This window comes from Mustelus asterias, chromosome 14 (assembly GCF_964213995.1).
Source record: "Mustelus asterias chromosome 14, sMusAst1.hap1.1, whole genome shotgun sequence".
NCBI classification, from domain to species: domain Eukaryota; kingdom Metazoa; phylum Chordata; class Chondrichthyes; order Carcharhiniformes; family Triakidae; genus Mustelus; species Mustelus asterias.
This window is the reverse complement of record NC_135814.1, coordinates 4,686,957-4,702,574: the sequence shown is the minus strand read 5'-3', so window position 1 is coordinate 4,702,574 and position 15,618 is coordinate 4,686,957. Positions and strand designations below refer to the sequence as shown.

The following is a 15,618-nucleotide window of genomic DNA, read 5'->3' as shown; positions in this document are numbered from 1 at the left end:
TGGCACACTCAATCACACACTGCCTCACGCCCAAGTCCCCACTCTGTGGGTAAAGAAGTTTCTCCTGAATTCTCTGCTGTATTTATTAGTGCCTATCGGATATTAATGGTATAATAGGCTGATCCCCTGGACAAGCTGAAATATATTTTCTATATTTACCGATCAGAACCTTGTTGATTTCTTTTTGTTTTGTTTTCAGTTGATTAGCAGCAGTGGAACAGATTTCCCTTTCGCCTGGGCAATTGGACAGAGACTCACGCACTCCAGCGATGGCTCCTCCCCGGACCCTGAAGACAGTCGTGTTTTGTCACCTGACACTTGGGGACCTCTCGACCCACTGTCACCCTTCGCTCGGGAACAGCGCTCCGTGAACTCCCCGAGTCAGCTGCCTCCCGCCCTCTCCCTCTCCCCCATGCCCCTCTCCCCCACTGACACAGAATAGAGCTGATGTGTTTCGGGGGTTATCTTTCCAGGAATTAATCTCCAAGGTGTTGGCTGCAAAACCAAACCCGGGAGTAATATCACAATCACATTATTATTTTTTAATAAACTAATATTTACATTCTCTTGGAAAATGTGTAATGAGATGTGAAAATGTTGGAGATGGTGAGTAATAGGTTCCCAATACTCGCGAGAAGTTAGGCACCACAAGGGTTGACATGTTGGGTGGCCAATAGAGGGAGTGTGTGAGTGATGTGGTTGGCAGCGTTAGGTGGAGCGTGTTGGCAATCCCTGGGTTTATTGGGTGCCTGTCTGGTTCAATCCCAGTCTCCCCTCCCTCTATACCAAGTTAGCTGATTTTCGTCTTGGGGGGGGGGGGATTGGGGGTGGTGGCTCCAAGATTGATCTCAAGAACTCCTGGGTTGCTGCTCAGAATAATAACCTCCAGCATGCCAGCCCCTGATCCCTATCCAACGGTCCGCTTGCTGAGAGGAACACGCGCACACAACCAGGGGAAGCTTGGCAGTGAAGCACTCCCAAGTTCAATAGACACACACTGCTTGACCACCTGGGCTGCTGACCCCCAACCGAGAGTGGACCAGTACCTTCAGGGTGAATCCCCTACCCAGTCCTTAACCATCACCACTCACTGCCAATGCTCAGCATTCAGGAACCTGCTCCACTTGGGCTGCACTGCCTGGATCTTGGAACTCCACTGACCAACTGCCCTTCCTTCCACTCTGCAGAGTCTGGGCACCAGTCCACCTCCCCCCACCCCAATCCCTCTTCCACATCCGTGATGGAGTCTCCAGTCATTACCCATTTCTGTTGCCCCCGTTGTGACCCACATCCACGCCGTTGCGGTCTCTCGACTCTACAATTCCAATACTCCCCTGGACAACCTTCCAGCCTCTGTAAACATCAGCTCATCCAGAACGCTGCTGTCTTTGGCCCAAACACACATCAAGTCATGTCCATCCATCGCACCAATTTCCAAAATATTCCCTCGATTGAGTATCGCGGCCCGGATCAAACCCCTCGGAATTTGAACTCCTTCTCCAAAGTCTTTGTCTGAGCCAGCATCCCTTGCTAAATTTCGATATTCCGACCCCCCCAGTTTAGTCACTGCCTGACCCTCCTCTGCGACTCACCTCGGCCCTGGAGACTGTACCTTCAGTTGTTGGGGGAGCTCCACTCAGTAAATTCCCTTCCCTCCTCCAAGGCAGATACCTCCAGCTTCAAACCCACCTCAACGACTAAGCATTTGGTCATCTCCCTCAACCTTCTGCTCCATCTTATCACCTACCCGCACAAGCCCCTTTGGGATATTTATTTCAGCAACAATAGGAGCTGCGATTTCATAAAAGACTGCAAGGAACTACAAAACACTGTGACTGTAGTCCAATCCATCACGCAAACCAGCCTCCCATCCATTGGCTCTGTCTACACTTCCCGCTGTCTCGACAAAGCAGCCAGCATGATGAAGGACCCCCACACACCCCGGACATTCTCTCTCCCACATTCTTCCGTCAGGAAAAAATACAAAAATCTGAGGTCCTGTGCCAACCGACTCAAGAACAGCTTCTTCCCTACTGCTGTCAGACTTTTGAATGATGTATAGTTGTCGGCGTTGGACTGGGAAAGGCACAGTAAGTAGTCTCACCTGATGAAGGAGTGAGACTCCGAAAGCTTGTGCTACCAAATAAACCTGTTGGACTTTAACCTGGTGTTGTGAGACTTCTTACTGTGACTTTGAATGGATTTACCTTGCATTAAGTTGATCTTTCTCTACACCGTAGCTATGTAACACTACATTCTGCACTCTCTCCTTTCCTTCTCTATGAATGGTATGTTTGTCTGTATAGTGCGCAAGAAACAATACTTTTCACTGTATGTTAATACATGTGACAATAATAAATCAAATCAAAAAATGTACACAATCTGCTGACAATACTCCCTGGCGGTCATGTCCACACTTATCTAACACTGATAAAGAAATATCAGGGTCCTGTCCAGTAATTCTCTCACACCCCACCAACTCACACATCCCCCCCCCACCATCACTCTCTCACACATACACACCCAACCATCTCACACACACCCCCCCCCCCCACCCCCACCATCACTCTCTCACATACACACCCCCACCATCAGACACACACACCCCCCACTATCACACACCAGTTGGCAGTGTGGGTTGGCCAGTGTTTTATCGTGCTGGGACTTTCTGAGCACCCTTGATTCCAATCAGAAACACAATTGCTTTATGATGTTATTATCTCCTGTAATAAAAAATTGCACCAAATGGCAGTTCTTGTGTTTTATTTCCGCCTTCAAGCTTGGACTGAACAGAATTAGACCATTCGGCCCATCAAATCTGCTCTGCCATTCAGTACCATCAGGACTGATCGTTTGCCTCAACACCATCCCCCCCCCCCCCCCAACATTCCTTTCAGTCAGCTTGTGGCTTTGAATCCTGCTCCAGAGACCTGAGCACAAAATCTAGTCGCTGCCTCCTGTACCGTGCTGAGGGAGTGCAGCACTGTCAGAGACGTCATCACCTTTCAGCCGAGATGCCAACCCCAGACCCCCGCCTGCCTTCTCAGGCAGATATAACTGATCCCATGGTGTTCCTTTGAAGAGCAGCAGAGTTCCCCCGGGTCTCCTGGTCAATATTTATCCTCACAACACCAGGTTAAAGTCCAACAGGTTTATTTGGTAGCACAAGCCACAAGCTTTCGGAGCACTGCCCCTTCACCAGGTGAGCGGGAGTCGTGTTCACAAACAGGGCACATAAAGACACAAACTCAATTTACAAGATAATGGACTTTAACCTGGTGTTGTGAGACTTCTTACTGTGCTTACCCCAGTCCAACGCCGGCATCTCCACATCAATATTTATCCCACAACCAACATCGCTGAGAGATCATTTGGTTGTTTTCACACTGCTGATCGTGGGTTAAAAAACAAAGAACAGAACAGCACAGGAACAGGCCCTTCGGCCCACCAAGTCTGTGCTGACACAGATGCCTCTCTAATCTAATATTTTCTTGCCTCTACATGGTCCCTATCCCTCTATTCGCTGCCTATTCATGTATCGATCCAGATGCCTCTTGAACGTTGTTATAGAATCCGCTTCCACCACCTCCCCCGGCAGCGCGTTCCAGGCATTCACCACCCTCTGTGTGAAAAACCTACCCCTTACATCTCTTTTAAACTCCCCCCTCTCACTCTCAACCTATGCTAGTGTCACACGGGAGGATTTAAACTAGTTTGGCAGGGGGGTGGGAACCAAAGCAAAGGTGAATTAGCTGAAGGGGAACCAGAGAGTAGGGCCAGTAAGACTCAGAGAAACAGCAGGCAGGGTGGGATTGCTAATCAGAGAGGGTCTGGTGGACTGAAGTGCATTAGTTTCAATGCAAGAAGTGTTACAGGGAAGGCAGATGGACTTAGAGCTTGGAGTCGTCCAGTACTTCCCCGGAGCGAAGAAGCTACAACATCTTCTCTGGAGCTTTCAACGTGTCATTGATGAAGACGAACATCTCGCCAAGGCCATCCCCACACCCCCACTTCTTGCCTTCAAACAACCGCGCAACCTCAAACAGACCATTGTCCGCAGCAAACTACCCAGCCTTCAGGAGAACAGTGACCACGACATCACACAACCCTGCCACAGCAACCTCTGCAAGACGTGCCGGATCATCTCACGTGAGAACACCATCTACCAGGTACACGGTACCTACTCTTGCAACTCGGCCAACATTGTCTACCTGATACGCTGCAGGAAAGGATGTCCCGAGGCATGGTACATTGGGGAAACCATGCAGACGCTACGACAACGGATGAATGAACACCGCTCGACAATCACCAGGCAAGACTGTTCTCTTCCTGTGGGGGAGCACTTCAGCAGTCACAGGCATTCAGCCTTGGATCTTCAGGTAAGCGTTCTCCAAGGCGGCCTTCACGACACACGACAGCGCAGAGTCGCTGAGCAGAAACTGATCGCCAAGTTCCACACACATGAGGACGGCCTAAACCGGGATGTTGGATTTATGTCACATTATCAGTAACCCCCACAGCTTGCCTCCTGGGCTTGCAGAATCTCACTAGCTGTTCTGTCTGGAGACAATACACATCTCTTTAACTTGTGTTTAATGTTCCCTCCACCCACATTGTCTGTACCTTTAAGACCTGGCTGGCTGTAGGATTCGCATTCTAATCAGTATTCTGCAACTTGATTTTGTGTCTGAGAGCACATTTCCACTCCATCTGACGGAGCAGCGCTCCGAAAGCTTAAGGTATTTACTACCAAATAAACCTGTTGGACTTTAACCTGGTGTTGTGAGACTTCTTACTGTGTTCACCCCAGTCCAACGCCGGCATCTCCACATAAGGAGAATATCACAGCTGTACTCCGGGAGGACACCTTGGAGGGCTCTTACAGCGAGGCAATATGGGTAGAGCTCAGGAATAGGAAGGGTGTAGTCACAATGTTGGGGGGTTTACTATAGGCCAACCAACAGCCAGTGGCAGATAGAGGAACAGTAATGTAGGCAGATTTTGGCAAGGTGTAAAAGTAACAGGGTTGTTGTGGTAGGAGATTTTAACTTCCCCTATTGACTGGGACTCACTTAGTGCGAGGGGTGTGGATGGGGCAGAGTTTGTAAGGAGCATCCAGGAGGGCTTCTTGAAACAGTATATAGGTAGTCCAACTAGGGAGGGGCCATACTGGACCTGATATTGGGGAATGAGCCCCGCCAGGTGGTCGATGTTTCAGTAGGGGAGCAGTTCGGGAACAGTGACCACAATTCAGTAAGCTTTAAGGTACTGATGGATAAAGATAAGTGTAGTCCTCAAGTTAAGGTGCTAAATTGGGGGAAGGCTAATTACAACATTAGGCAGGAACTGAAGAATGTAGATTGGGGCAGATGTTTGAGGGCAAATCAACATCTGGCATGTGGGAGGCTTTCAAGTGTAAGTTGATAGGGATTCAGGATTGACACATTCCTGTAAGGATGAAGGATAAGAGTGGCAAGTTTTGGGAACCTTGGATAACGAGAGATATTGTGAGCTCAGTCAAAGAGAATAAGGAAGCATTTGTCAAGGCTCAGATGCTGGGAACACACGAAGCAAGTGTGAAATACAAGGAAAGTTGAAAGAAATGTAAGCATGGAGTAAGGAGGGCTAAAAGGGGTCACAAAAAATCATTGGCCAGCTGGATTAAGGAAAATCCCAAGGCTTTTTATACATATATATAAAGAGCAAGAGGGTAGCCAGGGAGAGGGTTGGCCCACTCAAGGACAAGGGAGGGAATCTATGCGTGGAGCCAAAAGAAATGGGCGAGGTATTAAATGAGTACTTTGCGTCAGTATTCACCAAAGAGAAGGACTTGGTGGATGATGAATCTGGGAAAGGATGTGTAGATAGTTTGAGTCATGTTGAGATCAAAAAGGTGGTGGTATTGGGGTTCTTGAGAAACATTAAGGCAGACAAGTCCCCAGGGCCTGATAGGATACACCCCAAAATACTGAGAGAGGCAAGGGAGGAAATTGCTGGGACCTTGAGAGAAATCTTTGTATCCTCAGTGGCGACAGGGGAGGTCCCAGAGGATTGGAGAATAGCCAATGTTGTTCCTTTGTTTAAGAAGGGTAGCAAGGATAATCCAGGTAATTACAGGCCGGTGAGCCTTACATCAGTGGTAGGGAAATTATTGGAGAGGATTCTTCGAGACAGGATTTACTCCCGCTTGGAAATAAGTGGACATATTAGTGAGAGACAACATGGTTTTGTGAAGGGGAGGTCATGTCTTACTAACTTGATCGAGTTTTTTGAGGAAGTGACCAAGATGATTGATGAGGGTAGGGCAGTAGATGTTGTCTACATGGACTTCAGTAAGGTCTTTGACAAGATCCCTCATGGCAGACTGGTGCAGAAGATGGAAGTCACATGGGATCAGAGGTGAGCTGGCAAGGTGGATACAGAAATGGCTCGGCCATAGAAGACAGAGGGTAGCAGTGGAAGGGTGTGTCTCTGAATGGAAGGCTGTGACAAGTGGCGTTCCTCAGGGATCAGTGCTGGGATCTTTGCTGTTCGTAATATATATATATATAAATGATTTGGAGGAAAATGTAACTGGTTTGATTAGTAAGTTTGCGGACGACACAAAGGTTGGTAGATTTGTGGATAGTGATGAGGACCATCAGAGGATACAGCAGGGTATAGATCAGTTGGAGACCAGCATTTATTACCCAGATAGGAAATATACAGTAAATGGCAGAACCCTTAAGAGTATTGATAGGCAAAGGGATCTGGGTGCACAGGTACACAGGTCACTGAAAGTGGCAATGCAGGTGGAGAAGGTAGTCAAGAAGGCATACGGCATGCTTGCCTTCATCGGCCAGGGCATTGAGTTTAAAAATTGGCAAGTCACGTTGCAGATTTATAGAACCTTAGTTAGGCCGCACTTGGAATATAGTGTTCAATTCTGGTCACCACACTACCAGAAGGATGTGGAGGCTTTGGAGAGGGTACAGAAAAGATTTACCAGGGGTGTTGAGAGAAATTGGTATGGAGGACCATAGCTATGAGAGGTTGGAGAAACTTGGTTTGTTCTCACTGGAACGACGGAGGTTGAGGGGCGACCTGATAGAAGTCTACAAGATTATGAGAGGCATGGACAGAGTGGATAGTCAGAAGCTTTTTCCCAGGGTGGAAGAGTCAATTACTAGGGGGCGCAGGTTTAAGGTGCGAGGGGCAAGGTTTAAAGGAGATGCACGAGGCAGATTTTTTACACAGAGAGTGGTGGGTGCCTGGAACCCGTTGCCGGGGGAGGCAGTGGAAGCGGATACGGTAGTGAGTTTTAAGGGATGTCTGGACAAATACATGAATAGGATGGGAATAGAGGGATATGGTCCCCGGAATAGCAGGTTTTAATTCAGTGGGTTGGTGGTCGGTCCAGGCTTGGAGGGCCAAAGGGCCTGTTCCTGTGCTGTAATTTTCTTTGTTCTATCCCCCGAGTAATTCCCTTCGACCCCGGGGGAAAAAGACTGACTATCCACTGTATCCAAGTCTGTCATAATCTTGTAAACCTCTATCAGATCCCCCTGTCATGCTCCGACACTCGGCATGGTGGCACAGTAGTTAGCACTGCTGTCTCACAGCGCCAGGGATCCGGGTTCAATTCCGGCTTCGGGTCGCTGTCTGTGGGGAGTTTGCACGTTCTCCCCGTATCTGCGTGGGTTTCCTCCGAGTGCTCCGGTTTCCTCCCACAGTCCAAAGATGTGCAGGTTAGGCGGATTGGCCAGGCTAAGTTGGGCCCTTAGCTTCAGGGGGATTAGCAGGGTAAATATGTGGGGTTACGGGGATAGGGCCTGGGTGGGATTGTGGTCGGGTGTGGATTTGATGGGCCGAACGGCCTCCTTCTGCATTGTCGGGATTCTATGATTCTAAAACAATCCAAGATTGCTCAATCTTTCTTCATAGTCCATGTTCTCCAAACCAGGCAACATCCTGGTAAATCTCTTCTGCACCCTTTCCAATGCATCATTGGGATCTTGCTATGCACAAATTCATCGCTGCATTTCGACATTTGAACAGTGACTACACTTCAGAATAAGAACTTGCTGTGTTAGTGCTTTGGGATATCCTGAGAGGCAAGTTTGTTTTTTGACAGGCAGCCTCATACTTACGGGCGTCCTGTTAAACTCAAAACCAGCCACGCCCCTCCAGCGTGTTGCAAACCATCGGATCAAAGCTCAGTTCTCAAGGGTCCACCTGTCCCTTCGTCTTTTTAATGGGATTCAGGATCACATTTAGCACAAAAGATGCTTTTTTTATCCTCGGCTTCTGTACATTCAAGCTGAACATATACATTTGATTAGCACATAGTAATTGAGTAATATATTAATATTTCTAATCAGGAGTGCAGTTTTTGAGAAAAATCACCTCCCCCACGTTAAATACTTTTCAGAGACCTGCGGATCGGTCAATGTTGTCACAGTAACCGCACCACTTCAGTGATCAACACCTCTCATGTTCCACTCTGGCTCCCCAGCTCAATCTTCTCCTGTCCCCTTCAGGTGTGCTGGGTCCATCAGCAGCGAAACCCCCGGATTAGGGAGAGTTCTGGGGGGGGGGGGCTGGGGAGGAGGCAAGGCTGCTCCAAGGATCTATGAAGCTGCTGTCTGCCTGTTCTCAGGGCCACAAGGTATCACAGCGCTGGAGGTGACAGTGCCTGGTTCACCTGGGTTACTGGCTAACGCGCACTGCCCCCCACACACACAAACAGTGAAGTGGTCCTTCACCCCATCGCTGCTCGGGGCCAGTGAAATGTGTGCAACAGTCGCACTGTTTGTCTATCGGGCAGTGTACTCGCCCAGTAGCTGCACAAAGCAGCCGGGGATGCTGACTCAGTCACACTCTCCAGCTGTTCCAATATCTGCTCCGAGCTTTGCCTTTTGTCTATCCCTTCTCTCTGGGTTCTTGCTAATTTACCTTAGCATGACGATATAAAAAAATAAATATCTCTGCCCTTTTTCCTCCTCAAATTTTACCTCCCCTCCCGTCTGTTACAGGGAACGTTTACCCAAACACCAGGGGGGGGGGGGCGGAGGGGAGACACCATGCAGTGAGTATGGGCTTCATGAGAAGAGACAACTCAATGGTTCACCCTTGGGGCCGATACATGGGGCTTGTCCAGTGGGGTAAGGAACAACAGAATGCGGTTGGCCCAGTTAGAGCTATCTTGGGGTCCAATATTGACATCTCCGAACAGTACCGACATGTGGCTATTGGGAACGGAGCAATGGTTTGGACCCTGGGCCCGTCACCTCACTGGGTGGAACTAACTGACTTGTGTCAAAAGCTAGGCAGACAGGACTCCAGGCCACGCAAGACCATCCCTGACTCAGCACTCATCGGCAATCTCAAAGAAGGGGGACAGGAAGGCCCGTGTGAGCTGCTCAAAGACATGGCAGACTGGCACCCCCAATGTGGAGCGTACCTGTGCAGGTGCAGAGGCCAGGTGAGCACTTCCATGTGATGGCCCTCGAGGGCAACATTTACCAAGCACGGCGTGGGGAATCTAACCTGGTTTCCACCCCCACCCCCCCCGCCACCCCTCCCCCATTTCTATGCCTTTTAGCTTTGACAAAGAGTCATCTGGACTCAAAACGCCAGCTCTTTTCTCTCCTTACAGATGCTGCCAGACCTGCTGAGATTTTCCAGTATTTTCTCCTTTAGTGACCGAGTGGTCAGGTGAAGCTAGTGGGTGGCACTCTCATCTCACAGTCAGAAGATTGTGGTTTCAAGTCCCCACTGCAGTGACTTGTGCCCCATTATTAAGTCTGTCACTTGCACTGCAGCACTGGAGGAGTGCAGCATTGTCAGAGGTGCCACCTTTCTGATGAGGCATTAAATTAAAGCCCCAATCTGGCCCCCTCTGGGTGGATGTATAAGATTCTGTGACAGGAATCATGTTTAACCTTCAATCAACATCACTAAAACAAACCGTATCTGGTCATTATCACATTGCTGTGTTGGGATCTGGCTGTGTGCAAACTGGCTGCTCACATCCTACATGATGTGGAGATGCCAGCGTTATCCTACATTACAGCAGTGACTACGCTTCAAAACTACTTCACTGGCTAACAAGCACTGAGGGAACTCCCGAGGTCATGAACAGAAGGCCTTTGACACACAGCAGAAGGGAGAGACACTCGTATCCGAGAGACAGGCCAGACCCCAGGTCTTGGTGATGTTTAACCCCATCTCTCACTGCTCTATTTGCCTTACTTCCTCTACCCCGGGAATCAGGCTGTGTTAAGTCTCCGCTCTGAACATGTAGATGAAGCATCCAAAGACTCATCCTTCCAATCAGAGCTGCAACAAAGAGGCCAGTGGGCCTGGGACTTGGCAATCTGCATTCACTCTTGCTCCAGTGCCAGGGAGGGGGATGGGGAGATTGGGGGGGGGGGGGAGGTGGTCAGTGTCAAAGCTACAGCACCCACAAGGAAACAGCTCCCTCTGTCCCCATGATAAAAAAACAGGTGAATGGGTCCAAGGTCAAGCTGGGAATATTCTCCATGGAGCAGACGGTTAAGGGGGAGATTCAAAATCATGGGGGGGGGCTTCTGATGAGAGTAAATACAGAAAAGTAACAAGGAGAATTTTTTACCACTAGAGAAGGGTCCATTACCAGAAGGATTATGGAGGCTTTGGAGAGGGCACAGAAAAGATTTACTAGGATGTTGCCTGGTTTGGAGGGCATTAGCTAGGAGGAGAGGTTGGAGAAACTTGGGTTTGTTCTCACCGGAGAACTGGAGGTTGAGGAGAGACCTGATAGAGGTTTACATGAGTGGCGTGGACAGAGTGGATAGTCAGATGCTCTTTCCTAGGGTAGAAAAGTCAAGTACTCGGGGACACAGGTTTAAGGTGCGTGGCGAAAAGTTTAGAGGAGACGTGCGAGGCAGGTTTTTTACACAGAAGGTGGTGAATGACTGGAACGCGCTGCCCGGGGAGGGGGTGGGAGCGGGTACGATAGCGGCATTTAAGGGGCAACTAGACGAATACATGAATAGGATGGGAATGGAAGGATACGGACTCCGTAAGAGCATACGGTTTTAGTTTAGGCAGGCATCATGATGGGCACAGGTTTGGAGGGCCGAAGAGCCTGTTCCTGTGCTGTACTGTTCTTTGTTCTTTGTATTACCAGAAAAACGTTCAAAATGACTGGCAGACGAAATGGGACTCGGATTTGGATGATGGCCTGCAGTTGATGGTGGTGGAAGGAGATTCATTGGTGACTCTCAAAAGGGAATTGGATAAATACTTAGAGGGTAAAACATTCACAAACTCTCGGGAAAGAGCTCGCAGAGCGGGACTGATGGGATAGCTCTTTCAAAGGGCTAGCACAGTCCTGATGGGCTGACTAGCCTCTAGCTGTGCTGTAAGAAACCAGAGGCTGTCTCTCCACACGCTCCCACATTTGGGAATTTATCTTGGGATTCCCGGCATGGTTTGGGCACACTCTCTCTGTCTCCTGCTCCATCACGAGAGAAAGAACAGTCTCTGAGCAGCTGCAGGAGACGTGAAGACACCTGACTGACACAGGAACCTCTTGTGGGCTCAACTCTTCTGGCACCAAGCCAGACAAAGGAGCCCAGGTTTGAATGTACTGAACTGGTTGGTCAGTGTGTGCAGGCAACTGGGATGTTAATTGGCCTCACTGGGGAACGGGGTCTACAATGGACCAACAGCCCTGGTCACCATTACCCGGCTGTCATTGGTGGAGGTAGGGGTGGAGAACAGTGGAACTGCTCAATTACAATGCCCTCCATTGTCTAATATCCTGTCAATGCCCACTAACAGGGCTCATACACAAAGGGCACATACTTGGGGCCCAGTGGAGCTGTGAGAAGGAAGACCAGAATAAAGACTGTGTTAGGATATGCTCAGTAAGAAGTTTAACAACACCAGGTTAAAGTCCAACAGGTTTATTTGGTAGCAAAATAGGCAAATAAACCTGTTGGGCTTTAACCTGGTGTTGTTAAACTTCTTACTGTGTTTACCCCAGTCCAACGCCGGCATCTCCACATTAGGATATGCTGACAGGGTGCGATGCGTTACAGTGGGAGGAGGTTCGTGTGAAACACAAACACCAGCATGGGCCAAATGACCTGCTTCCACACCATACATCCATTCATTAGACGGGACCCAGAATTCCCCCTCCCTCCCCCAAGCGCGCGATAGAATCCAACGGTCCTCTGAAAATACTGCGAGTGGGAATAATGAGGGAAGCATGAATGGTCAGGAGGGAAAAAGTCAGCAGGTGTGACAATTACGGTGCCCCAGCAGAACCCAAGCCTTGCCGCGCAGTAGCTTGGTGTCAAAGAGAAGGGAACCTGGCTCAACCTGCTCCCTCCCCAGCAACCACCCAGCAAACACAGCGCCGCACACAACTGTTCCCCGCTGGCCAAGGCTTTGATTCTCAGGGTCATTCTGGCTGTTGCTCTGTATTGCATATGCATTGTGATAAAATAAAAAAGGGGGAGAGGGAGGGCAGAATTCCTGCTGCCAGGACCTCCCCCCGCCCCGTGGAGCTGGGGAACAAAAATTCCCCAGTGCCAAGTCCATTCCAAAGTGGTTCTCGAATTTCTACTCCGGGGGTTTGTTTACTGCCAGACTCCAGCGTCACGTCTTGTGGACACGTCATCGCCAACCTTCCATTACGCTGCGAGGCTGATCGCATGAAGCCAATATTGTTTAGTTAATTAATCGTGTCCTTCAGTGGAAGTTCAGTTGATCACCAAATTTGCTCAGTCGCCGCTCCAGAAGAAATAAATGCAGCCAGCGAGGTCGATTATCGCGTCTCTTTACCGTGAGCTGTCAGCCATCTTGTGGGAACCCCGCACCCTCCTCCTCGCCTCCCAGAATCCTCTGCGTAGAGTGCGGCACTGCAGCAACCCAGCCCCGAATGCCGTGGTGACGCTGCGATCGGTTACGTTTATCCGGTTTGCGCCCTTTTCTTCACGTCACTTCTCTACTTCAAGGCACCGGCCCTTTTCCACCGGGGACTGGGGTTTCCCTCCTCAACCAATGGTGAGAGTCTCGATAGACACAACGCAACAGCGGGTCGGACTGAGTTTAAAAATGGCGAATCCTTGGTCCGCTTTGTTTGGGTTTTTGCATCAATATGAGGCAGGTTGTACACATGCGCGCGCGCACACGCATCTCTTGGTTAATGCGATGCCTGCTGATTTACACAACACCCAGGCCGTGTGGACCAGCCCCACTCTCAGTTGCCGCCAGCCTCCTGAAGACGAAGGCTTTCCCCGTTACCTGCCTGTCCGTCGACTAGGAGCTGGCGTTCAGGCTGAGCAGCTGCTTGTCGTTGGCATCGGCCGAGCCGTGGGGGTGGTCAGGCTGCGGCTCCCCGTCTCTGCTGTCCCGCAGGCAAAGGGCATGGCTCACCTGCACCTTGCCCACCCCCTCGCCGGGGTCGCCCGCTGCTTTCAGCGGGTGGTGCCGCTGGATGTGCTTGACCACCTGGAACTTCTGCTTGGCCTTGTAGCTGCAGTGGCGGCAGAAGAAGGGGTGCTCGTTGGTGTGGGTGAGATAGTGGTGGCGCAGGCCAGCCTGCCAGCGGAAGCCACGGCAGCACACGCTGCAGACATACGGCTTAGCCTCGCTGTGCTTCTTCAGGTGAGTCTTCAGGAGGAAGCGAGTCTTGAAGCCTTTCCCACACTGCTCACAGATAAAGCTGCGAGTTTCCTTGTGCCGGGTCTCCTTGTGGGTCCTCAGTGCATCCGCACGGTTGGTGCAGTAATCACACTCATCGCACTGGTAGGGCTTGGCACCTGTGAACGAGAATGCTTCGATTAACCGAGCGCAGCAAGGAGCTGATCCAGCCCAACACCATTAACCAGGCTCCCAAACCCAGGACTGACCCTTTAACTGAGACAATATTAACCAAACACCCTAATCAGGTCACCACCATCACCTCAACATTTAACTAGAGGCACTCCTAGCTAACCAGACTAATAGCACTAACCAGACATACTAACTAATCACTGCTACATTTATTCATTTTTTAATTCATTCCTGGGACATGGGTGTCGCTGGCTGGGACAGCATTTATTGCCCATCCCTAGTTGCCCGAGGGCAGTTGAGAGTCAACCACATTGCTGTGGCTCTGGAGTCACATGTAGGCCAGACCGGGTAAGGACATCAGATTTCCTTCCCTAAAGGGACATTAGTGAACCAGGTGGGTTTTTCTGACAATCGACAATGGTTTCAAGGCCATCAGCAAATTCTTAATTCCAGATTTTTTAAAATTGAATTCCAATTCCACCATCGGGATTCGAACCCGGATCCCCAGAACATTAGCTGAGTTCTGGATTAATAGTCCAGCGATAATACCACGAGGCCATCGCCTCCCCAACTAGTTGCACTAACACATTTAGCCTTGTGAACCACGGACTGTACACACTAATCAAGCTGACTGCACCCCGCACTGATGTGAAGCTGCTATTGGGCATTCAGTGAGTGACTGGAGTTCCACTTGCTTTCTCAAACGATCTGAACACTGAGAACAGCTGCTCCCAATCCGTCCCCAGAAACACACTGGACCTGTGGTGGAAACACTGTGAAGCTGCAAAGATACACTGGGGTGGCACAGTGGTCAGAGCTGCTGCCTCACAACAACAGGGACCCGGGTTCGATTCCCGGCTTGGGTCACTGTCTGTGCGGAGTCTGCACATTCTCCCCGTGTCTGCGTGGGTTTCCTCCGGGTGCTCCGGTTTCCTCCCACAGTCCGGAAGATGTGCGGGTTAGGTGGATTGGCCATGCTAAATTGCCCCTTAGTGTTAGGGGGACTAGCTAGTGTAAATAAATGGGTTTGCGGGAATAGGGCCTGGGTGGGATTGTGGTGGGTGCAGACTCAATGGGCTGAATGGCCTCCTTCTGCACTGTAGGGATTCTATACCACTTGTAGCACATATAACCCGCTTCCCCTGCAGGGATTAACTCCAGTGCCCACTCCTTTAACCAGCACAGCTATGGTGGGGTGGTCCCTGACTATCAGCCAATATATTTCTCATGATGTGACACTGTGCTGTGGCCGTGCTTTACCTGTGTGTTTCGTCATGTGGTACTTGAGTTGGTTAATCCACTTGCATTTGTAGCCACATTCTGGGCACAGGTACTTCCTCTCCTCTTGGTGAATCCGCATGTGGTACTGAAACACAGAGAGAATTCGGTAACGTGCGGCCACACACATCCATACAAAGCAATGGGAGTCTTGTTACTAGGACACCAGTAACGACGGGATGGCCAATCTGCCCACTTCAACACTGGAACATTTTAAAGACAAACAATACCTGATTGTGTCCTTAAACTGGCGAGAGCCTTCAGAGCTGTTTAACGTCTAGGATACAGCACTGGTGGGGACGGGTCTGTCACTGTATAACACTGGTGTACAGTACTGGCGGGGATGGGTCTGTCACTGTATAACACTGGGGGACAGTACTGGTGGGGCTGTCATTGTATAACACTGGGGTACAGTACTGGTGGGGATGGGTCTGTCACTGTATAACACTGGGGTACAGTACTGGTGGGGACGGGTCTGTCACTGTATAACACTGGAGTACAGTACTGGTGTGGACGGGTCTGTCACTGTAT

The 15,618-nt window shown here is 50.1% G+C and overlaps 2 protein-coding genes across 4 annotated transcripts in view; one reads left to right on the top strand and one right to left on the bottom strand.

Annotated features, from left to right (window-relative positions):
* Window positions 1–2,738, top strand: part of LOC144503465 (obscurin-like protein 1) — a 100,733-nt gene extending 97,995 nt beyond the window's left edge. For all 3 annotated transcript variants that reach the window (XM_078227796.1, XM_078227795.1, XM_078227797.1), the window contains one exon: window positions 200–2,738. In XM_078227796.1, coding sequence (XP_078083922.1) covers window positions 200–207 — 8 coding nt within the window. In that variant the 3' untranslated portion in view covers window positions 208–2,738. The remainder of the gene's footprint in view (window positions 1–199) is intronic.
* The window catches only part of znf142 (zinc finger protein 142), a 40,249-nt gene continuing 25,445 nt past the window's right edge, over window positions 815–15,618 (bottom strand). The window contains exons 6-7 of the mRNA XM_078227798.1: window positions 15,070–15,175; window positions 815–13,796 (exon numbers count right to left, since the gene is read on the bottom strand). Coding sequence (XP_078083924.1) covers window positions 13,294–13,796; window positions 15,070–15,175 — 609 coding nt within the window. The 3' untranslated portion in view covers window positions 815–13,293. The remainder of the gene's footprint in view (window positions 13,797–15,069; window positions 15,176–15,618) is intronic.